This window comes from Helianthus annuus, chromosome 4 (assembly GCF_002127325.2).
Source record: "Helianthus annuus cultivar XRQ/B chromosome 4, HanXRQr2.0-SUNRISE, whole genome shotgun sequence".
Taxonomy (NCBI): Eukaryota; Viridiplantae; Streptophyta; class Magnoliopsida; order Asterales; family Asteraceae; genus Helianthus; species Helianthus annuus.
This window is the reverse complement of record NC_035436.2, coordinates 152383442-152409622: the sequence shown is the minus strand read 5'-3', so window position 1 is coordinate 152409622 and position 26181 is coordinate 152383442. Positions and strand designations below refer to the sequence as shown.

At 37.0% G+C, this 26181-nt stretch overlaps 1 protein-coding gene across 1 annotated transcript; it reads left to right on the top strand.

Annotated features, from left to right (window-relative positions):
- The first annotated feature begins 838 nt into the window (after window positions 1-838).
- Window positions 839-1597, top strand: LOC110934899 (ethylene-response factor C3). The gene has a single exon (XM_022177616.2). The coding sequence runs from the start codon at window positions 881-883 to the stop codon at window positions 1457-1459; it is 579 nt and encodes a 192-aa protein (XP_022033308.1). The 5' UTR covers window positions 839-880; the 3' UTR covers window positions 1460-1597.
- Window positions 1598-26181: the final 24584 nt, after the last annotated feature.

Sequence of the window (26181 nt, the reverse complement as noted above, 5' to 3'; positions counted from 1 at the left end):
CGAGTAACAAAATGACAAACCATAGGGAGCATAAATGCTATTTTCAAAAGGTGAGGACTAAAGGTGAAAAAACGTGAAACCACAGGGACCATCCGAGCAATTAACTCTTATAATTAATATAAATTAATTAACAAATACTAAACGAGTCGAGCCTGAGCCGAGCTCGAGCTTGAAAAATTACCTTCGATCCATGCTCGAGCTTAAGTTTTTATATGTTAAACGAGCTCGAACTCAAGCCTGGTCAAGCTCGGCCTCGGCTCAGCTCGTTTACACCCCTACCACTAATAGAGATATTTACGTGTGCTAATAGATATATTTACATTTACACGCTACAACAAAACTGAACCAGAGGAATGATAATTACATTACAATTACAATGTTTATAAAGTGCAACATCATTATTATCACTCTAGTTTGATTTTTTGCAACATAATTACTTTATTTGTTCGGACACTTAGCACACTAATAGTTATTTATGATAAATTCTGCCCCATTTATTTTAGAAGCAATAACTATTATCATTTTTTTTTGAGATGTAAGTTCAACTTCCTTGATGCAGAATCAAACATTGGTGGGCAATCATAGAAGACCCAGGGAAACCTGGCTTGGATCCTTGAGTCAAACGGGTTTTACCAGTAATTTCATTGTCGTGCCTACGTACGGGTGGGTTACCGGGTTTTCCCCGGAATTGGTGGTGGACCCGGGTTACTCTCAGAGTACTTCTTTTGATCCAGTAGGTGCCCTGAGAGTGCTCGGGATTGATATTGTTGGTCGTTCAAAAATATATATATAAAAGTACAAACATTTGATATAACTCTAGAAACACTTGTATATGTATTACATATATTATAGCAGCACTCTTGCAAGAAAACCTAATTCCATGGATGCTGCTTCTTGCACTCCTCACCTGAGCTCCGACGAACCTTCATTATCCCAAGATAAGCGGCAAGACTCAGTCCCTTCCAATCTCAACACCTCCCAAGATATGCTGCTATTTGACATGCTAGCAGTTGCAGCAATGGTGGATCTGGATGGTGATCAATCTATATCAATCACCAACAAGTCATACCGCGGCGTTAGGCGACGGCCGTGGGGGAAGTTCGCTGCGGAGATTAGGGATTCCACGAGGCATGGTGTCCGTGTATGGCTGGGGACGTTTGATAGCGCGGAGGAGGCCGCCATGGCATACGATGAAGCGGCGTATGCGATGAGAGGGTCGTTGGCGGTGTTGAATTTTCCGGTGGAGAGAGTGAAGGAGTCACTGAAGAAGATGAAGTATGGTTTTAAAGAAGGTTGTTCGCCCGCGGTTGTGCTTAAGAAGCGACACTGTCAGAAGAGTAAAAGAAAAGATAAAGTCGTTGGAGGAGAGAAGGTGTCGACAGTGGTTTTGGAGGATTTGGGTGCTGATTATTTGGAACAACTATTGACAATATCGGAAAATGGTACATCTACTTCATAGTCAACTGAATGTTCTCCATTAGGTTGTTGTGATCTTTGTCCAAAATAAACAAAAGAGTAATCTTTGTAATTCAGTGATTATTTCTTATTCAGAAAATCACCAAAATAAAGAAAAGAGTAATCTTTGTAATTCACTGATTATTTCTTATTAAGAAAATCACCAAAATTCACGTATATATAATAGTAATGATGACTTACGTGCCCCCAACAATTTCGCATACCAACTTCAACTAGTGTGCTAGACTTTTTCTTATCAGAATTCACGTATCAAAGCCTTATTTACGTTTGTACATTGTTTATAGGGTGCCGGTTTGTTATAGCATAGGATTTAGATACTATCAAATAGTAACCAGCTAGCATGACTAAGTATATAGTTATAATATGAATTATTAACAAGCCTCATATACAAGATAATATGACTAGTTGTGTTAATCAAACTTCTGAGATTAATTAATCTTAATCCAGAATTCACGGTTATAGCTTACTGACATCTTTGGGGTGGGTTAAGGCTTAGAACCATTAGGTTTTAGGTTCGATTTCTACAAGTGGATTTTCCACAGATTTTTTGTTTTTCTCCTAAATTGGTGTATACGCATCATTGGCTAGTGAAGATGGATATGATCGGGGGTTCTGTTGGTGGCACAATAATACCCTAGTGGTCCGTTAGTGATCCAAATTTGTCGTTCAAAAATAAAATTTAATCTCAATCCAAAAATATAAGTTCTCATGTTTTTATTTCAAAAAGGTTTAATTTAAAGAAAAAAATTGATTAAATTGGAAAAGTTGCAGTTATTTAAACCAAATTTATCTTAATCGCATTCCAATAATAATCGGAAATCTAATTTGTATTTCTATAAACATCTTTTATCTCGTTATATATTTCTTTATAACTCTAGTACTACTATTAGTAATATTAAACACTTTTATACAGGTGACAACTATTAATTAAAATACATAATATAATTTTAGTAAAAGACAATATTTAACTGAAATACTTAATATAATTTTAGTAAAAGACAATATATTTAACATAAGCGATATCTTTTAGAATTATAATTTAGAAAAAGTCAATAGTTAACATAAGCGATATCTTTTAGAATTAATTAACAAAGAAAATGATAATTAACCTTTATTATCGTAAATAAAATATACCAGTAAAATATGAGGTGACTGGTTAAGGATGTATAAGGAAATTTGTTGTTTAAAAATCATACTTCATAATTTAACGAAAATGATAGTTTAACTTCTTTTTTCTTTTCTCACTTGTCTTCTAGTTTGTTATACACCTTTTTTTACCATCAAACCACCAAAAATCCAACACATAATCTAGGATTGCCTAATCAAGAGAATTCTACATTAAACTTCTAGTCTTTTCATTTTGACGTTAATTGTCATTTGGTCTGTTTTTGCTGACGGGTACGTTTGCACCAACTAATTTGGATTTTTTAACCATTTTCTTCCTTTCTAATGGTGATCTAATATTATACTAAACTAACAAGCAGCTAGAGCACAGCCACCATCAATACAATAATATATATAATAAAAAATGTTATTCCAAACACATCAAGAATTCCAATCTAAAACTTGTAATCTCACCCTCATCACAGCAATATTTTTTTGAGGAATTTACGAAAATGACCAAGAATAAAGTTGACTTACCAAAATAGCCAGCTCATGCGTCGTTGGAACGGTGCATCACCCCTCTTATGCATTCTTAATTCTTTAAATGGATGCGTGTATGGATGAAGCAGCAAGTACGAAAATGGGATGCATGGGATGAGTCACGGACGCATGGGATGAGTCACGGACGCATGGGATGAGTCGGCAACGCATGGAATGAGTCACGGACGCATGAGATGCCTCAAACAGACGCATGGGATGATGGGATGAGTCACGGACGCATGAGATGCCTCAAATCTCCTAAAAGTAAATTTTATGAGTCACGGACGCATGGGATGAACCCTTTAGACGCATAAGCTCTCTCGTAATCAGTGATGTCCTGCTCCACCGACGCATGAGGTGACCATTTTGGTAAATCAAACTCATTCTTAGCTATTTTCGTAAATTTCTCATATTTTTAACAGCAAAATAGTTATTGGAGTGTTTTTGAACTTTACTCCAACAATTTCTTCGACAATCTTCTCCATGTGATTGTTGTTGAAAATCTTGTCATTTCTTGGTTTCTAAAATCCACCTTAAAGCCACCAATACAACAGCAAGTTTGATTGATGTACGTAGCAATTGATTGACCGTACGTGTTACCACCTTTGCATTCCTTGCGATTGCCATATCTTTTTCTCGGACTGGGAAGATGACAATAAATGGTCGAGTGGTCGACACATTCTGACAGACCATTAACCGGTAAATGTACGTTTCTTCTCATTAACTCTACCTTAGTTGGTAATCTATTTAAGGCAGCCTTCCACACAAAAACCAAAAACTTTAATTGGTATCCTGTTTACCCAATAAATGACTGTCGTGAGTCGCCTGAAACAATGATTTCTCGGTCGAAGATCCAAGAGTATGCACCGTGAAATTACTCGAAACGTGTCCCAACCATGACCAACCATGCATCTTTTGAAGTCTTCCTCGCAATCTTCCAGTTCCTTGAGCTATTTGATTGTAGTAGTTAGTTAGTTGAGTCTGTTATAGCTCTAGTTTCCTTTGAGGATGTATTGTATGTTTCATTATGATGATGATTAGAGTTGAGCTCTTGCCTTTCTTTAGTCCCAATTCTCAGTTGGAAGAACCATCCACCTGATCTAATTCCAAATCTTGGGAATACTTGTTTTCTTTCTTACAATAACTGATGGTAAACTCTTCATTGATTCGTTTTCGGTCATTCTAGTTTAACTTCATCGTGTTACGCATCATTTTGTGACTCAAGCAAGTTACGAGCTAAGTTGACTCAACTGAGAATGAATCAGTCATTAACTTGAGGCTGGTATGTTTACAAGACAGAATATCTAATCGATCACCTCGTTTTAGTTATTATTTGGCTTGAATGGCTTGGAGGGAGCCAGGGAGGCAAGTGTTTACAAGCAGTACGTCCCACCTAATATCATTAATGGTTTTGTTTAGTAAAAAAAAAAAAAAAAAAAAAAAAAAAACATGATGGAAATATTTGCTATAGTAAGAGAATATTCCTTTATAGCCAAAACATTATTATATTTATATTTATGTTTTATTTTATTTTATTATGACCCCTTTTATTTACACATCCCCTATATCTTATTTTCACAACCCCCCTCCCCCCCTATTGTATACGAACCGTATAAGGTTATACGGCTCGTATAAAATGTTTTTGAATAGGAAAATACACAGGGAATGTTTTTTGATTTAATAGTATACGGCCCGTATACATTTGTATACAATCAGTAAAACGTATACGACCCAATGGATTTATTTTGTGAGGTTTTACCAAAGTTTTTGGTTTTTACCGCATGGATACGGGCCGTATACAAGGTTGATTTTTCTATTATCCCATTTTTTTCCAATAAAAACACAATCATTCTAGGGTTTCTAAACTCTACATCACCTTTAACAATGTCGATAAACGTTGATCGGAACACGCCGCTTAAATCGGAGTACAAGTAGATTAACGTTACCGATTAGTCCGTTGATGGAAACCTTATCGATCGCAGAGATCTTCGTGTTGGTTATTTATTGATTCTGCTAGTGGATTGGTTACAGAAACCACTAGCAGAAGAGCCCGACACGTCTTCTATGATGATCCGAAACATTCCGAATAATTAGCAGAAGAACCCGACACAAACAAGTTCTCCACAGTTTGTTATTCAGACCTCTATTCGGTTATCTTTCCAAACTACAACACACGGTAACTTTAAAGGTCTCTCTAAAATATGCAACCGAGACTGCCTTGTTAATTTCAATGAAGCAATGAAGTTTGAATGTGCAAACCGCAACCGTCTTTAATCTGGAATTGGAGAACCGTTGTGTATTTGCTTACTGATCTGTAATTGGAGAACCGTTGTGTATTTGCTTAAGGTGTTTTGGTAGGTTGAAAAAGGTGAATGATCTTGAAAGATTTATTGAAATCGAAGAAAAGAGTAAAAAAGATGATATGATTGTCTAAAGAAGCGCTTTTATCATGTGTCATATGATTGTCATTCTGAATAACTAGCAGAAGACGTGTTGGGTTCTTCTGCTAGTTATTCGGAACGTTTCGAATCATCATAGAAGACGTGTCAGTTTGCACATTCAATCTTCATTGCTTCATTAAAATTAACAATGCGGTGTCGATTGAAAATGTAATTGCAAGACTGTTTGTCGGGGCTTCCAATGCTCACACAGGGTGATAAACAACGCTGATATTGAACATATTATTGAACCAACTGCTCGAAATCCCTTTCGTTTCTCGAAATTGAACGGATTATTGAACCAAGAATATGAAGATCAATAAAGTTGAGTTAGTATTAAACCAAGAATATGAAGATCATGGTGCAGACGCGTGGGAAGAAAGTCATTGGACTGCCGCAGATGAAGTCAAATGTGATCAAACTTGGACATCAGACGTAAATCTTGAAGCAAATATGTGATTCCCAATTGGCTACAGAAACCACTAGCAGAAGAACCCGACACTATGTAAACGTGGTTGGTTTTGGGAAGAAAAGAAGGGGTTTAAGGTGTTTTGGTAGGTTGAAAGAGGTGAATGATCTTGAAAGATTTGCTGAAATCGAAGAAAAGAGTAAAAAGATGATATGATTGTCTAAAGAAGCGCTTTTATCATGTGTCATCAGATTGTCATTCCGAATAACTAACAGAAGACGTGTCGGGTTCTTCTGCTAGTTATTCGTAATGTTTCGAATCATCATTAAAACTAACAATGCTGTTGCGATTGAAGATGTAATTGCAAGACTGTTTGTCGGGCTTCCAATGCTCACACAGGGTGATAAACAACACTGATATGAACACATACCAACTGCTTTATCTTGAGTCCATACATGCATTTAATTCTCCCTTGATGTTGAAACCGGTTCTACCTCATGAAAAGGAAAGAAACAAATATTTTTAGAAAAGCATTGGGATTCAAGGGTTTAGTTAGAAAATAATCCTAGATTGTCTAAAGAAGCGCTCTTATCATGTGTCGTATGACTGTAATAAAACAGAAGCTATCAACGCGGGGATGGGTACAGAACCCGACATGTCTTCCATATCAGCGTTGTTTATCACCCTGTGTTTGCATTGGAAGTCTGACTAACAGTCTTGCAAATTTCGAGAATCACTATCCGAGCTCGACTCACTGCTACTAACATTCACATCATCCTTCTCGATCTCAACCGAAGGGAAAACCGTCATAACCCGACATTCCTTCAACCATTCCTTTTCCTTTAATTTCGAGAACATTTTCCCTAACATGATAAAAGCGCTTCTTTTGCTAGTGGGTTTTATGAGTCAAAGTTAACTTTCAGATTCAGATTCAGGAAGCAGATGATTTGTCAAAAGACATGGCAGACTGACAGGTGCAGGTTATGTCAGGTTATGATTTGTCGAAAGGGATTTCGAGCAGTTGTTAGAAGACGTGACGGGTTCTTCTGCTAGTGGTTTCTGTAACCAATGGGGAACCACATATTTGCTTCAAGATTTACGTCTAATGTCCAAGTTTGATCACATTTGACTTCATCTCTCCATTGGAAGCCCGACAAACAATCTTAGACGTGGTTTAATCTCTTTAATCTATTAGAACAATCCTCGTTTTGTCACGTACATTTGTTTAATTCCCAAACATCATTACAAAATCCACGTTTCTCTCTTGCTTGTCCCGAATGCATCTACTTCTCAATATAACTTCCCTGAAATAAACATCAGCATTGAATGATTAATTTGTAATATATGAATAAGATACCTTCGAGATACTTCGTGTTAGTTTCATTTGAATTTTGAAAGTTGGAAGATGTATCTGGTGGGTGTGATATAATAATTTTCAATAATGTAGGAAGGATTGTAGTTGTAGGACATTGGAATTCGGAATCAGCGTCTCTTCAAAGACCCTGGTTAATATATATGTGGTTCCCAATTGGTTACAGAAACCACTAGCAGAAGAACCCGACAAACACCACTAAATATGAGTTGGTGTTGAACCAAGAATATGAAGATCACGGTGCAAGATCTTTATCTATCATGTCATCGACCAACTGCTCGAAATCCCTTTCAAACAAGTGATGATCCAAAACATTCAGGAAAGGATTGGAGGTGATTTCTACTTTTAATAAGTTGTCACAGTTGTCAAATTCATCGTGTGCATTCATATTATTCAGACAACAACAGTTAATGAATGGATTGTTGGACTTCTTGTTCCAAATGCAGCTATAGGATACAAATCGTAATTGTTTGTGACTATGGGAAACACAAGTTTTCTTTTTGAGCTTGATGGATATCCGTTATCTCAACGCTTCCCCTTACATTACTGATCTGGAATTGGAGAACCGTTGTTATTTTAGTGCTTCTCAATCAGATATTATTTATTGAAAGATAACTGAAACAGTCAAAAAAAAACTAAACCGAACCACTAGCAGAAGAACACACACTATAACTTTAAACTTTATATTGTGTGATTTGACCAGGAAAGGATTGGAGGTGATTTGTACTTTAAACTTTATATTGTGCGAAAAACCAGCATTCCTTGAACCATTCTAAACCCTAGCTGGAAACAAACCAACAAAATCCGAATACTGAAAAACATCAGCAGCCATTTTTTCTTTTCCTTCAATTTCGAGAACATTCTCCCTAACATGATAAAAGCGCTTATTTTGCTAGTGGGTTTTATAAGTCAATGTTAACTTTCAGATTCAGGAAGACATGTCGGCTTCTGTACCAATCCCCGCGTTGATAGCTTCCATTTTATTATAGTCATACGACACGAATTTGTTCTCCAATCTTTGTTACTTGTTAATGTTTTATTTGTTTATACTTTTAGAAAGGTTTGACAACCTCACGACTGTAATAAAGCGGAACATAATCCCAGATTGTCTAGAGAAGCGCTTTTATCATGTGTCATATGTTGGATGGAATATATGGATGGAAAGCCCGAATAGTTTGTTTTTTTATAATTTACAGATGATTTAGAGAAACAGAGAATATGTTACAAGATTCTTCGAGAATTAGAAAAGGAGAAAATACGGAACGACAAGGTTGCTAGTCTTTTCTCCCACGCATTTTATCAAATGAACTGTCAGGTGTGATTGGCACATGTGATTATCAAATGACAACTTCAGGGGTCTAGTCCTAGCTAGTCCTCAGTTATGTCTCATTGCATTATGACAATATTGACAGGGGTGACTTCATCTGTCCAAGTTTAAGAACCTGTCCAGTTATGTCTCATTGAATTATGAACTGTCTCGTGTAATTGCCACCTTAAACCCCTTATATACTTTGAGAAAAATCCAATTTTCGAGCAATACGGGCCGTATACTATATTCGTATACAATGTATACGACCAGGTAACTTATTTTCACATGGTGTATACGGGCCGTATAAAGTCATACGCACCGTATAGAATTAAATAAACTGACAAACTCTACTAGCAGTGGCGTAACTCTACTGAAATGGTTACGATAGTGAAATCACATGGACTGAAATAGCAATTTTTAAACTAATAAACTGAAATAGTGATTTTTGACAAACGACAGAGACGAAAACAGTAATTAACTCTTTTCTGGAATAAATACATGATTTGAACCCCAAATATTTTGGTTAGCAAGCACACATTAACCACTAGGATATTTACCATCTTTAATTTGGTAAATTTCTCCCCCCCCCCCTCGCAACAATACTATTAATTTTTCCATTGATTTAATTGGTCTAAACTCTAGACCACTACTCTAGCCCCTCTCTCTACTAATTCCCAACTCATCACCACCATTTTGTAAGGGATTATTGGATTTAACAATTCTAAGTTTCACATGTTGACCGATAATAATTCCAACTTTAAAAATTCCCTTCAACAATCCCAACTTGTAAGAATTTCGCCCCCATTGATCCTTTTCTAACATAGGTGCATTTAAATCCTTTAAGGAGTCTTGACGTGACCGCGTCGTCCCGATCAGTCAAAAACCCAATTAAATCTAGGTAGCTAGGGTAAGTCGGGTATCGAATCCACGAAGAGCATGTGGTCAGTATCACACGACCTGTTCAACTAGTTAGACTATTTACAAAAATGTACAATGTGATTATGAAGATTGCTAATTTTTTTTATAAGTTTATTTGGTTGGAAAATTAATCGGAGTGACTCGACAATTGGTATTATCTAAAACACTGGTGATTAACTAAAATTGCAACTAAATTACTAAATGATTAAAGCAAGAAATTAGAGACAAGTTCCACACCCGGTTCGATTATAACAAGACCTAGGGTTCCTACGTGTTTTAACTTGATTCAATTGCATATAGTGATTAACGGATTACTATCACGAAGCTTAGGTGTCAATTGCTATCGACGTCATAGACAATGGACCGTAATGCACTTCGTTACCACAGACATGTAAATCCCAACCTACGATAAGGCATAAGTGCACAAATTCATTGCGCAAAGTCAAATTTTATAATCATTCGACAATTCACAAATTCAATTCAAATGCACGACAATTATCAAAGGTTTCAAATACTAAACAATTTGTCACAAAGTCAAATGAAAATACAAATGCATAAACCCTAGAAATTCTTACAACAATCTATACTGGGGTGAAACCGAAGAGACTAGCCGTTCATGGTCGAAGATGCGCGATCACCGGAGGATGAAGACGAGCACCGAACCATAATCTTGATTCTTGAAGGAGAGTTGAGGGTTAGGGGTTAAGGTTTGGATGGTGGAGAATGGATGAAGATCAAGTGGTGGTGTGTTGTGGCTCCAAGGTCACTTTTTTAAACTCCCAAAAAGGTGTTGCTGTTACGTTTTGTTCATTTTTCTTTTAGTCAACATGTTTCCATTAATTCCAATAAGATAAACTCTATGGTGGGTTATGGATGATTGTTTATGGCAAGAGTTATAGAAAACCCAATTAATTGCACATGCTCCATTTAACTTCTGTATAACCATTCTTCAACACACTTTTTGAACTCCATTTATATTTCATTCTCTACACAATTCCAAACAACAAACACGTTAATTACAAATACATTAATTGCAATTTTAATTAAGTTAATTGTTTAGTATTCTGTTTTGTTTTCTCGTTGACTCCAAAAACAAAGAAAACAATTTGAATATCAATTGCAATTAGTATTTCTTATTTGATTTTTTAAAGTTTATTATTTATGTTATATTAATTATAAATTCATCATTTTAAACTAGTTCTCTTCACAACTTACAAAACAACAAAACCGATCAAAGTGATATTTTTTATAACAATATCGATGCTTTTTTTTATATTAAAATAAACTAGAGTGTACAAAAAATACACCGATCACATCCCCACACTTATCTTATGCTTGCCCTCAAGCAAACTCTTTCGGTATTATCCAACCATTATTTAACAAATACACTTCACAAATTCCTTACAAATTCTTAGTTAAGGTCCATAGTCATACCCCATTCACAATGTTAATCATAGTTTATTGGTTATTAAATAGCAAATCAAACTGATAATCTTTTTCAAACAAGGAAATGCCTAACCAAATCTAACGTGCTTTGGTTTTTATTCTCATGCAACATACCCCTCACAATTGATCACTCCTCTCGGTTTCATTTCTGAACTAGCATGTAATACACTAGTAATAAGCACTCAAAGGCCAGCTATATTATTCTATAATTATAAGCTTGAATGACAATCACACCTCCACTATAACACATAGACATCGCACATATTAAAAGGTCTTACGGGTTTTTGGCTTAGGCGAAGGTTAGGAATTTTTGGCTAAAAAGTGGCTAAAATGAAAAATGGTGAACACGAACCGTTAAAGAATCCTTATTTTCTTCTAAACAAATAAACTAAAAGATATTGGGTAATTTTGACCCGTATCTAACTTATTCATATTTTTTTTAGCCTTGATTGTGGTCGTTCGACCCGTTTGTTGGCTTTTCTTTCTTTCTTTTTTTTGTTTTTTTTCTTTTTTTTTTGCAACAACTATAAACAAATGGACCTTCTCTAGACGGTTTTCAAACGAGGTTAAGGTTTAACTTGGGTAATGATATGGGTTAACAAACATATGAAAAAGGGTTGAAGTTTGGCTTCTAATGGGTGGTTTGTGGATAAGTTGGTAAAACTACATAAGGGTGTCAAAACAAAAAGGTGGTCCTAAATTGCCTTTATCATCTATGTGCGAATGTCTAGTCCATGGCCTCGGCGAGTATCAAATCATACAAGTTCTAACATAGACTTACATATGGCCTACTCTCAAACAAATGAAAAATATATGTATATGATAATGATTTTTTTTTTGTTTTAAAGTAGGCTCAAAATCTCACCAAGTAGGGGAGAAAGGTTACCGATGTGAAGCATGCATTTATTTTACCAAAAGCTTGTTAGCTATAGCAAGGCATTCCTTTTCCTTTTTCTTAAAAAAATTGCTAGAATTACCTTTTCTATTACAATCACATGGAACATGACCATGACTAAGGACCTATACATCTGGTTTGGTTTGGAACCCATTGATGATTTACTTTGAGAAATTCGGTCTTCAAACACGATCAAGTCGACTTAAAGGCAAAAGTTTTCAAAATTTCCAATTTTTCTCCATCCCCACACTTGAGATTGACATTGTCCTCAATGAGTAGTGTTTGGAATGAAGGGTAAGATTTAAATTTAACTTTTGAAAATTTTTTAAGCGTAACCGGGATGCACAAGACTTAACCACCACCACAATGACCTCACCCCAATAATATACAATTACAATCCACTATTAAAAAATATATATATACAAAAATCAAAGCTTAGAGAATTAGAAATAGATACACCTGATTTCTTCACATTTCATGATAGTCCTTATTTCCAAGTGAAATGGTTGCCAAAGCAAAGCATGAAGATACCTACAAACCTCAAATATGTGTAGAAGCAAGCTTCTCACAACAATTAAAATCCATAAGATTGTTCATTTTACCATTTCACAAAAACATTTACCAAGTAATCTATTAATTGCTTTGATTAGTGGAAAAAAAAAATAATTTACAACAACAAACCTAACTCACTTTCGTAGGAATCACGGTTGCATTTAGCGTATGCAACAAGCCCTTTAAACCTCCCGGTAGCTCGGGAGGACGGGAAATGTCTCATGAGGGTTATATAGGGAACACACCCACAAAGTTCATTTATCTAGAAAAAAAAATAAAACGAATAATAATACAAACTCTACAACAATCATACCTGATTTGCCTCTCATGGTGGTCGAAGTGAACATTTGCCTACCAAGTTTCCAACATACGCTTGGTAGTTGACTTGCAAGTTCCACATTTCCATCCAAATGATTGGTATGAAAATTGAAACACTTATGCGGGGCCACTTCATAATAGCTTGAGCGAGGTCTTGCCATCTCACCTTTCTTTCCTTCAATCTCACGCTCCTTTCCCCAACTTTATCATAGTCAGGATACACTATGATTACCTCGGTTATTACTTCTTTGAAAGGTGTTATGTCTTCATTTAAATTTAAAAACTCGTTTTCTTGCTTAGGAAGATCCATAACCTCTTCCACCACATCACCATCTACCATGGTACCACTAGTCAATATCTCTTTGTCCCGTCTAAGTTGGTCCAACTCCTCAGTTAGTTGACCAACTTGCACAACCAAAGCCTCAAATGATTTATTTCTAAGCCCGTCTTCCCGTTTCATTTCCACCATCACGTCCATGATTGCATCAAGCTTGGAGTTAACGGAATCTTGAGACTCCTCATATGTCGGCTGAGGGTATTCATAATAGTAGTCGTCAAACTCATCCTGGTAACTTGAGAAATGTGACATCTCTGGTTCATAATTGTTGTAATCCCGCTCTTGCTCATAGTGATAATTCATCTCTAAATGGTAGTATTCTTGATATGAAGGTGGCTTGTAACCGGACTTTATTTTTCCTTTCCAAAACACTGGATCTTTCCAAAACACTGGACAATCTTCATGTATGTGAACTTTTCCACAACAAGCACATGACTGGTAAGCGTCATTTTCTTGCTCCGGTGGTGCAGACGGTTCAAAGTTGGAATAATAGAAGGGTATCCCGTCATCATCGTAGCAAACCCTCACATATCCTTTTTCTTGCCTATATTCAGAGCAGTACCTCCCACGATTTCCGGATTTAACTTCAAACATCTGACAATCCTCAACCCAGTGACAGTTGCTCTCACAACATATACATGGATCATCATCATCTACCCAATTCATGGTGAAATAAGGTGCTTGCAAAACATATACCTGTACAGAAAAACACGACTACCCAAAGTAAAATCAAATAGAAAAAAAAAAGAAAGCATACTAAAAACTAAAATTAATTTTATTTTTGAGTTTTTTTTTTAAGATTTAAAACTACCAGATATAAACAAATCAAACGAATAATACAATACTAAGCGCACTAGCTCCCCGGCAACGGCGCCATTTTGACGTGACCGTGTCGTCCCGATCAGTCAAAAACCCAATTAAACCTAGGTAGCTAGGGTAAGTTGGGTATCGAATCCACGAAGAGCATGTGGTCAGTATCGCACGACTTGTTCGACTAGTTAGACTATTTACAAAAAATGTACAATGTGATTATGAAGATTGCGAATTTTTTTTATAAGTTTATTTGGTTGGAAAATAAATCGGAGTGACCCGACAATTGGTATTATCTATAACACTTGCGATTAACTAAATTTGCAACTAAATTACTAAATGATTAAAACAAGAAATTAGAGACAAGTTCCACACCCAGTTCGATTATTATTACAAGACCTAGGGTTCCTACGTGTTTTAACTTGATTCAATTGCATATAGTGATTAACGGATTACTATCACAAAGCTTAGGTGCCAATTGCTATCGACTTCATAGAAAACGGACCGTAATGCACTTCGTTACCTCGGACATGTAAATCCTAACCTACGATAAGGCATAAGTGCACAAATTCATTTCGCAAGTTCAAATTTTATAATCATTCGACAATTCACAAATTTAATTCAAATGCACAACAATTATCAAAGGTTTCAAATATAAAACAACTTGTCACAAAATCAAATGAAAATACAAATGCATAAACCCTAGAAATTCTTACAACATTCTATACAGGGGTGAAACCGAAGAGACTAGCCGTTCATGATCGAAGAGGCGCGATCACCGGAGGATGAATACGAGCACCGAACCATAATCTTGAGTCCTGAAGGAGAGTTGAAGGTTAGGGGTTAGGGTTTGGATGGTGGAGAATGGATGAAGATCAAGTGGTGGTGTGTTGTGGCTCCAAGGTCAATTTTTTAAACTCCCCAAAAAGTGTTGCTGTTACGTTTTGTTCCTTTTTCTATTAGTCAACATGTATCAATTAATTCCAATAAGATAAACTCTATGGTAGGTTATGGATGATTGTTTATGGCAAGAATTATAGAAAACCCAATTAATTGCACCTGCTCCATTTGACTTCTATATAACCATTCTTCAACACACTTTTTGAACTCCATTTATATTTCATTCTCTGCACAATTCCAAACAATAAACACGTTAATTACAAATACATTAATTGCAATTTTAATTAAGTTAATTGTTTAGCATTCTGTTTTTTTTCTCGTTGACTCCAAAAACAAATAAAATAATTTGAATATCAATTGCAATTAGTATTTCTTATTTGATTTTTCAAAGTTTATTATTTATGTTATATTAATTATAAATTCATCATTTTAAACTAGTTCTCTTCACAACCTACAAAACAACAAAACCGATCAAACTGGTATCTTTTATAACAATACCGATGCATTTTTTTATAATTAAAATAAACTAGAGTGTACAAAAAATACACCGATCAAGTCTGCAGGTGCACTTGAATCTATTGAGGAGACCAAATTCTTATATGTTAGAAAAGGATTAATGAGGGTTAAATTCTTACAAGTTGGGATTGTTGGAGAGAATTTTTTGTTAATGCACTTTAGGTGATAAGTGCATGTCTCCCATTTATTAGGGACTTTATTGTACATTTGTTGAAAGATAGTCCCAAGTTTATCCTTGGACATTTTGTCCAAGTTTTAGCATAGGCCTTTGTCTGAGTTTTGTATAGGACTAAGGTCAGAGTTTATTTGTGTAGCCTTTTGTCTGAGTTTTGTCTAGGTCAAAAGGTCTGAGCTTTGTGTAGTATGTTTTGTCCGGGCTTTCTAGTTTGTCTTGAAAGTCCGGGTTTTGCCTTGTATATATACCTTTATGTGGAATAGACAAGGTGGCGATTCTGTGTGAAATTCTGTGCACCTAACCCTAATCATTGTGTGTGTTTTGTCTGGCGGCTGCTTTGTGTGAGTGACGTCATTCATCTTCCTCATCAAGAATACTCAGTGTATTCTTGATTTCTCTCACAAATCCTTGCATACTAGTGTTTCATCTGCAGTGGTTAATCATCAGGTGGATTCCGCACACCTGTTGGTGGCTTTAGCTGAGTGAGATCTTGGATTAGGAGGCCTTACAAGTGGTATCAGAGCAGTGTGCTCATACTACTGTAGGTGTTTCTTAGTTTGAAGGTTTTGTGAGAAAAGTTCAAACTTTGATAGGGTTTAGTGAGAGTTTAGTGAGTTTTTGTGTTTTATTCATGATTCTTCATTCATATTTAGTGATTTGATGATGGATTTTGAGTAGTTTGGTGATTTTTAGTGTTGTTCTTCATCTGGGTTTTACAGGGGTTTTGGTTCTTGTTCATACAGTGTTTGAAGGTGGAAAAAGATTCGTGAGTTTGATCTTTGGAAGATTTGTCTGTGGTTTAAATTATGTGTTTGTGTCTCCGGGGTATTGTTGAACCAGTGTGAAGTCACATTGGGGAGATAGTCCGGAGATTGGTTCTTCTGAGTTTCAAAACTCCAATTCTTGTCCGAACTTTACCTGATCCGAGTTTCAGTTACTTGGGTCTGAGTTTAAGGTTTGCTTAAAGTCCGAATTTTCTAATATCTATTATAGTCCGAATTTTCAAATAGATATATAGTCCGAATTTTTTTTAATTTTATTTAGTCAGAGGTTTTTGTTTTTTTTGTTGTTAACTAGTTGCCTAGTCCGAATTTTCTTAGTTCCCTTGAGTCAGAGTTTAGTTAAGTCCAATTGTTAACTCTTTATTTAGTTATTTAGGTAGTCCGACTTTTTCATGCACCTTGAGTAGTAGTGTCCGATTTTTATCACAAGAGGTATTTACCTTTCTTTTTTTGTTTATTATGCTTAGTAGTCCGATTTTGTAACTGATCTTAGAGTCTGTGTCTGAATTTTTTTTTATTAGAGTTTTATAGAGTCCGAGTTTCTTGTTTCTCTTATGTCCGACTTTTAGTTTACAATAGAGTCCGATTTTAAACTCATTTTATCTTGTCCGACTTTTAGTTTACAAAGAGGAGTTTAGAAAGTCCGACTTTTATCTTGTCCTAAAGTACTTGTCCGAATTTTACAATACTTTAGAAAGTCCGAATTCTTAAACTTTTCAGTTTATTAGGTCCGACTTTTACTTGGTTCTTTGAATCTGAGTTTTTTTTATTTAGTATTATTAGGTCCGACTTTTACTTGCTTCTTTGAGTCTGAGTCTTAGGTTTTTACCAGTCCGAATTTTATATTCTTAGTGAGTTTGACCTTTTTATTAGGTGGTGGGTTTAAATTCCTAACAGTGTAGTGTCCGAGTTTTCTGTTTGTGTTTTATTTCAGGTTTTGAAATCCGGGTTTCACACTCTGATTAAAGCTCAGAATTTCACTCCGTGTTTTCTCTCCGAGTTTGGACTTAGAAAATCTTTTCAGCAACACAGTTCTAGCTTGGAAACCTGCTGTTGTTTTCTGAAATGGCAAACAATCTGACTGCAATGGTGCAAAACCTCAAGCACAATGCTGAGGTAGGAAGTAGCGACAAACCTCCTTTGTTGATTAACGAGCTTAATTTTCCTGAGTGGAAGGAGGGTTTCGAAAGATATGTACGAGCAAAAGACATCAAAATCTGGTTGTGTATTGTTAAAGGATGTGGAGCTACTCCAGTACGTACGTTAACGATTGATACGTATTTGGCACTCACTGACGATAAAAAGAAATTTTATGATTGTGAAGAGAAAGCTATGTCAATGATTACGATGGCTATGACACAATCTATACTTCATACGTTCCGTAAGAGAAATAGCTCAAAGGAATTGTGGGATAGTATGATCCAGCGATATGAAGGAAATGAAATGTACAAGAAGCGACGTCTCGAACGTTTGAAGACTCAATTTGTTGTGTTCAAGGCTTTAAGAAATGAATCATTTGATGACACAGTGAACCGATTTTATCATCTGCTGAGCGAACTTGATAGAAGTCAAGAGGGTATCTACACTGAATTTGAGAAGGTTGAGAAGTTTCGGAATTGTCTTTCCAGAGAATGGAATATGTACACCGCATTGATTAGAGAGGGTGTTCTCTATGAGGAGCTCTCATTGGAAGAAGCTGTTCAAAAACTGAGGGGTTATTCTTGGAATATGGAAGATCAAGCATCTGATTTCGAGAAGATCCAAGATCCTCAGTTGTATAAGGCTTCGAAACCTACGGAGAAGGGTAGTAATGGTGGAGTCGGTGTTGCCTTGTATTCGGAGAATGAAGGTTCTGCAAGTGAACACGCCTTCATAAGCAACAATGTTAGTTCAAGTGGAACAACCAATTCCAATCAAGGGATGTACTCTTCTAGTGGAGCTCAGAAATCTCAAGGAACAAGCTTGAACATTCCTAAGATAGATGCAAGTTGTTTGAAGATGATTGAAGAAAACATGAGTCTGTTGGCGTCCATCATGACTACCTACGAGAACTTCTGTCTTGGAAAGCTCGTTGAACCGTCAAGTCTCGATGAGGACTTTGATCAGATAGATCAAGACGAAATGGAAGAACTTGATCTACAACTCAATATGGCACTGTTAGTCCGTAGAGCGAAGAAGTTTCTGTTGAAGACGGGTAGGAAGTTCATAGGAGGTCAGACAAAGACTCGAATGGGAATCGACATGTCCAAAGTAAAATGTTACAACTGCGGTATCTACGGGCATTTTGCACGTGATTGTCGAAAGCCGAAAATGGAAAGATCTGATAGAGACAACAACTCTCGAGGAAATAATTCAAGACCTCACAACAATGCATCAGCTGCTACCTCTAACTCGAGTGCTCGTTCAAGTGGGTCTGAAAATCTTACACCTTCGACAAACAATGCTATGGTGGCTCAACCTCTACAGAGTGTGACTGAGCCTTATGACTGGGGTTGTGCTTTGGAAGACATCTCAGGAGCTATTGTATCACAAGCATTTATAGCTGAAATTGTGAACGAAGAAGTGTATGAAGAAGTTGTCGAAGAGACTAGTATTGAGGAGCTTGCGGTTGTAGCTGAAGTTTTTGGGGAAGAGTTGGATTCGGGAAATGTTGCTGAGAATGAAGATCCCTCGATTGAAGAGACTGTTGAAAAGTCTAACAAGACAGAAGATGGAGAATAGGGAGAACGCTTTGAATTCAACATCTCCACAGCTGAAATGCAGCAATTTGCGGATGCAGAAGCTAAAAGGTTGGAAGAAAACTCCGTAGAAAACGAGGCTTGTGCAATCATGGCTGGCATTGAGGTAAAATCATCTTCTGTAGATAAGCGATGTGCTAAATGTGTTGAGTTTGTGACTAAGATTGATAGATATGCACTTCATAACACAAACTTAATTGCAGATTTAGAAAAATCCAAAGAACTCATTGCTGTTTTGTCTAATTCGGATAAAGAACACCGAATTAAGATAAAAGCGCTGAAAAATAATATCTCTGAATTTGAGAGACTTGTGGCTCAGGGAAATCTTAGAAATCAGGAATTAAAATCTGAACTTGAAATGAATCAAAATTGTGTTTTGGAAAAGAACAAAATCATTTTGGAAAAAGATAATCTGATTTTAGATTTGCAACGAAAGATTGAAAAGTTCAGGGATTCATCCGAAGTGATGAATTTCTGTATTAACAGCCAACGTCTCAAAGAATCTGAGGAAGAAATGTTCGGCATTGGTTATACTAAGGTGCCTCCTCCGGTAAACCATAATTATACATCGATGCCAAGCATTGATCCTGAATTGGCAAATTTTGTGCCAACGACCCCTCTGACGGTTGAACCGCAAAGTGAGTCAGAATCTGAGCCAAATGAAGTTACTGACTCAGATCAGTCGAAGATGAGTGGAGTTTCAAAGAAAAAATGAAGTAAATCTTGAAAACATTGAAAACTTGATAAGCACTAAGATTTTGGAAATGTTTAATCAAGTTCAAAATGTGAAGTCAAAACCAAAGTCACGTGGGAAATCTAAAAAGGCTTTGAAAATATCCCTAAAACTGAGTTTGTTAAAGGGGAGGATTTTGTCAAAGAAGAAGTAAAGATCGAAACTGGTTCCAACTCTCAGTTTGTGAACCAAATTTTGAAAAATTACACCAACAACTCATCATCCTTGACCACTCATGAGGAACGTCCAAAGAATGCTGCAAAAATTCGCAAATGCTATAAGTGTCGTGGGAAAGGACACTTAGCAGCAGACTGTCCAGATGACAGGGGTAAATCTCTTGTTGATCCTGATCAAACGAAACCTTTTGTTGAAAAGCCACAAAATGAAGCAGTTAATGTTGAAAAGAAAAATGGCAAAAATCAGAAGGTTGAGAAAAACAAAGTGATTAAACAAGAAGTAAAACCAGTTGTCAAACCAAATGTTAAATCACAACAAAATCAGGATCAAGAGGAGAAACCCGTTGTTATTAACCGTGGGGACAGATTGGAAAATACATCTCAAAGACATGATACTCGTGAGAAAACCCCTCACAGACGACAAAATCATGTTACATTCCAACCAGTTGAGAATGACCAACGCTCTGGAGGTTCAAACAACAACTATGTTAGACCTCATGCACAGAACAGATTCGTGAATGACCGAAATGCGTCACCCCCCCGATTTTCAAATCAAAGACCGCATTCGGATAATCATCCATGATCATTCTCAAGACACGATGATGCTCCTAGATTTGGTAGGAATTTTGAGCCACCCAGGAATCAAAATTACTGTTACCAAAACTATGGAAGCCGAGGGTATGGAAACTCTGGTTATACCAACAGATCGTCAACTCCGTATAATCCACGATTTGCGGGGACTCATTCCAACAATTTCCAAAATGGAAATGGTGGACACAGAGGCGATGATGGTTATTTCAAAGAGTTTTCTTATGTTGACGAATCAGGACGACCCAAGACCATTATGGCTTGGGTCCCACACTCTAACTAAATTTTTGTTGGGGAGTGTAGGAGCAGCTGAAGAGGGCTATCTATATTTGGTATATCGATAGTGGCTGTTCTAGACACATGACAGGAAATAACGAGTTATTGAACAATTTTAAACAAATTCGTGGTGGTTATGTGAATTTTGCCGGTGAAAAGGGTGGTTACATCACCGATGAAGGCTCTGTGTCAAATGGAAAAATCACGCTGCATAAAGTGAACTACGTTGAAGAATTGAAGCATAACTTGATGTCGGTTTCTCAAATCTGTGATAACAAGTACACGATGCTATTCACTGATAAAGCTTGCTTCGTCTTGCGTCCGGGATTTGTTGTTCCTGAAGATTGGATCGTTATGAGAGCTCCAAGGGTGAATAACACATATGTCATGGACATGCGCCCGTTGGTTAACTCGTCTGCTCCAGTGACTTGTCTACTTTTAAAGGCGACTGAAGATCAATCGTATCTCTGGCATAGGAGAATGGGCCACGTGCATCTGCGAAAGATGAACCACTTAGTGAAAAACAACTTAGTGTTGGGGTTCCTTTACGTAGTTTCAATATGCACAACAAATGTGAATCATGTGAAAAAGGAAAAATCAAACGAAAGCCTCATAAACCAAAAACAGTTAACTCAATCCAAAAACCACTTGAATTGCTTCACATGGATCTTTTCGGCCCGATCCATGTTGCTAGCATTGGTGGGATATCTTATTGCTTAGTTGTCACTGACGATTTCTCACGTTATTCATGGGTATTTTTCTTAAAAACAAAGGATCAAACTGCTAGTATTTTAAGAGACTTATTCAAACAACTTGAGAAAAATTATTCACTTCCTATTAAGAAAATCCGAAGTGACAACGGCACTGAGTTTAAAAATCATAATATGGATGAGTTATGTCGGGAAATGGGAATAGTTCATCAGTTCAGCGCTCCATATGTTCCTCAACAGAACGGAGTTGCAGAACGGAAGAATCGTACCGTAATTGAGGCAGCCCGCACTATGCTTTCTGAATCAAAATTGCCAATTTTCTTCTGGGCCGAGGCGGTAAACACTGCATGTTACGTGTTAAATCATGTGCTTACTGTCAAAAGAGAAGATAAAACGTGTTATGAATTGCTTGAAAACAGGAAACCGAACTTATCTGGTTTTCAACCTTTTGGGATTAAGTGTGTTATCAAATGCACCAAAGATACTCCTAAAATGGGGGAAGTTGGTGAAGTGGGGTTCTTTTTAGGTTATGCCAATGGAACTCCAAACAAACGCGTTTATAACATCAAGAAGCGAACAGTGGAGATCGTGTTTGATATAACTCCTTTGAGTTTCGATCCTCCACCGTCCGAATTCGGTCCCAAAAGCGGTTATGATTATGATAAATTATTTGATTCATTTGATCTTCCTGATGTTTCAGAAGAAGATTCGGAGGTTGTATACACACATCTTGTGAACAAAGATGAAGTGGATGCGAGCTGGAGAGCAAGTATTCCCACTAATGTGTCTTCGAATGTTCCAGTCGCTGATTCTTTGACCGTAAATGATGTTGTTGCTGAGCAGATCCCCAATGCAGCTGCTCAAACTACAAGTGGAGATCTATACGTTGACTTTTCGGCATATACAAATGTTGATGCATCTTCTGGTAATGGTGAAGCTTCTAGTAGTGACGCAAATGCTGAGAGGGAGATTCAATCGAATTTGGGAAACAATCTTCAAGCTCCGGCAATCCCAGTTCCAAGAACAAATATTCATCATCCTGTTGATAATATTATTGGGAATCCAAATGCGGGAGTGCAAACGCGAAGGAGTATTTCAGAGATGCAATGTATGTTCTCTGCTATCAAGAAAGAAGAAATCTACAATCTTAGCCTGCATGAATGTTTTATCTCTCAGATAGAGCCGAATAACTATCAAATGGCTCTGAAGGATAATTCTTGGTGTGAGGCGATGCAAGAAGAGTTAGGTCAGTTCGACAAGTTAAAGGTGTGGAATTTGGTCGATCTTCCAAAGGGCCAACATTTAATCAACACGAAATGGGTTTTCAAGTGCAAGAAAGACGATAAGGGTGTCGTTGTCAGAAACAAAGCACGGTTGATTGTTCAAGGCTTCAATCAAGAGGAAGGGATTGATTATACCGAAGTTTATGCACCGGTTGCAAGACTTGAAGCTATTCGTTTGTTTCTAGCCTTTGCTGCACACATGCGTGTCAAAGTCTATCAGTTGGATGTAAAAAGCGCCTTCCTTTACGGGAAATTGCATGAAACTGTGTATGTGTCCCGACCACCGGGTTTCGAAGCTCCAGAGTTAGACAACAAGGTCTATTTGTTGGACAAGGCTCTCTACGGTCTCTATCAGGCGCCTCGAGCATGGTACGAGACGTTGTCAAAGCATCTTTTGGAGCATGGATTCTCGCGTGGTGCGATTGACTCCACACTGTTCATTTTGAAGAAAGGGGGAGATTTTCTGATTGTGCAAATTTACGTTGATGACATAATTTTTGGTTCTTCAAATGAAGAATTGTGTCGTGAGTTCGAAGCGGTGATGAAGTCCAAATTTGAAATGAGCGCGATGGGCGAGTTATCATTCTTTTTAGGTCTTCAAGTGAGTCAAGGGAAAATCGGGACGTACGTGCATCAGACTAAGTATGTCCACGAGATTCTCAAAAGATTTGGATTGGAAGAGAGCTTACCCTGTGACACGCCTCTACCGACAAATCTCAAGCTTTCACCCGATGATGAGAAAGATCCTGAAGTGGATCCGACTCTATATCGAGCAATGATAGGTTCATTGATGTATCTTACTGCTTCACAACCAGATATTATGTTCTCTGTTTGTTTGTGTGCTAGGTACCAATAAACTCCGAAGGAGTCGCACTTGAAAGTTGTCAAGCGTATTTTCAGATATCTGAAAGGGACGCCTAAGCTTGGATTGTGGTATCCAGCTGCAGGTGGTCTGGATTTGATGGCGTATGCTGACGCAGATTTCGGAGGGTGCCGGATGAACAGAAAGTCAACCTCTGGCGGCGCACAACTTCTTGGGAATCGTCTTGTCTCTTGGCAATGCAAAAAGCAAGTTGTCGTTTCTCTATCCACGTGCGAGGCCGAGTACATTGCTGCTTCAAGCTGTTGTGCTCAGGTTTTGTGGATTCAGCAGCAAATGAGGGACTACGGTTTGAATTTTACTCGAACTCCTATCCTTGTCGATAACAACTCTGCCATTTCCATAACAAACAATCCAGTAAATCACTCACGCACTAAGCACATAGATGTTAGGCATCATTTTATTCGCGACTGTGCTGAGAAGGGTTTAATAGAAGTGGTTAGGGTAGACACCTTGGATAATCTTGCCGACCTGTTTACGAAAACATTCGATCGGCCTAGATTTGAAAATCTGGTCCGAATGATTGGCATGATCAACCTAGAGTAAAATGCTTTCAAAACTCGCATAGAAACTTTATTTTATCTTTTCTGTACAGTTCTTACCGCTTTCGAAAAATTGAAAAACTCCAAAAATATTTTACTTAGTTGTAGGATAAATTTCAGAAAAATACAAAAACATTTGAAAATTTTAAAATGAAATCGTGTTGAGATATAAGGGAAATCATAGTACATCGGTTAGTCGTATCTAATGCAGGACTATGGTTATATAATCAATTAACCGTTAACTGTGACAGCTTCATTATATATGTTGCTTCGGTAGGTTTTACGCGTAAATAAGAACCTGTTTTTGGTATATAAACATAATGAACTGCGTAACTCGTGTGGCGCATCTCTCGGATATATGGTCTTGGTACCGTAATTTCGTTTGATAGATTGCCGAGGTTCTGAGATACGTGGTCTTTATGCTGTTTATCATCTGGGTATCATGGTTGTTTCTTTTACCGGAAATAACGGGGACGCAAGTCTAGATCTTCCATGATACCATACATACGTGTAAATATCCTTAATACATGATGCATTCGACCCAAATAAGTGATAAACAATCACATGTCCCACAAAATCATGCGGGAGTCAAGTTCGTCTCTTTGTCTGTACGATGGTACTAACCTGTTCACGGACTTGCTCCTGTGCCCTTTGCATCTGAAATTCAAGTTCCTCCTCAATAAGTGATTCTATCACAAAGTAATTGTTTTCAATTCCAAATAAGTGAGTATCTCACATTAGCTTATACGTCAAAAACAGATGATAAACGGTATACTCACCAGTAAGATGATCTCTCGTGCATACCTTGATACGAGAGTATATTCTGAGGTGGGTAAACATAGTTACTGTCAACTATTAATACACTAATTTCATATCTCGAATACACTGTTCGAAAGCGTGCTAAAACTTAAGTGGACCACAATACCGTTGAACGTCTTGAACTGTCAACATCATTCTAAAAGATTAAAGCTAAAATGCTATGGTTCTTGTGTTGGGTACTGACAGTAAAACCGATATGATTCCTTTGCTCCGATTTCACAAAAAGATAATTAGTGTAAATATGTTCTTAGGTTTAACCTCTTTAATTTAGTTCAAATTGAAAAACCACAAAAAGATTTTGGTTTCTTGTTTCTATGTGCGAGTTATCTTATTAAAAATACTCTAGGGTTGTGAAAATTATTTAATAAAGTATCAAATATCAAGTTTGGTAAGTTTAAAATAAGTTTTCTCATGAAAAATCGGTCGTGTGAGATTCATCTAAGTGTGTGTGATAAATTTCATCAGGTAAGGAAGTCGATAAATTCTGTTCCAAGCAGTAAAATTCTTCCATCCCAAGAAAAAGATTTGTTCTTTGAAAATTTCAAATGTTATATCAAAGGTTGAGTTGAGAGAAGTTTAGGGGTATAAGTGGAAAATTTAGCTTAACTTGGTCCGATCATTAAAAGGAAACCGTGGACCAAACCTCGGCCTTAGTGGCTTTGTCCGACTTTTATTCTTTACCTTGGTCCGACTTTTGTCAACATGGACCGACCTTGAAGAATCCGAATTTTATCTAAAAAACAAAAAAAATTTGCAGTCTGCGGTCCGACTTTTATGACCCCCGGCCCGAGTTTTCAATGGTAAGTGGTCCGAGTTTTATAACTCAAACCCTTGACCGAGTTTTAATACCCCTTATGTCCGATTTCTCCTTCTTCATTATCACTATTCTTCTTTTCAAACCTCAGATGTTTTCCTTCTTCCAAACCTTGTTGACACCTTCTCCTTCACCTCCATACTTCTACTTTCATCTTGCAAGTTCTTGTTTTGTTGAGATTAGAACATCAAATCCTCTTCAAGGTATGTGTTTCAACTTTCTCTTCATCCTTTCATTGGTAACATGGGAGTCATGCACTTATCACCTAAGGTGAGTACTCGGGACAGATTCGAAGTTGGGATTTCGATGAGCAGCACGGCCTGGT

Coding starts and splice junctions, on each gene's coding strand:
- LOC110934899 (XM_022177616.2), top strand. CDS start 881: ATGGATGCTGCTTCTTGCACTCCTCACCTGAGCTCCGACGAACCTTCA.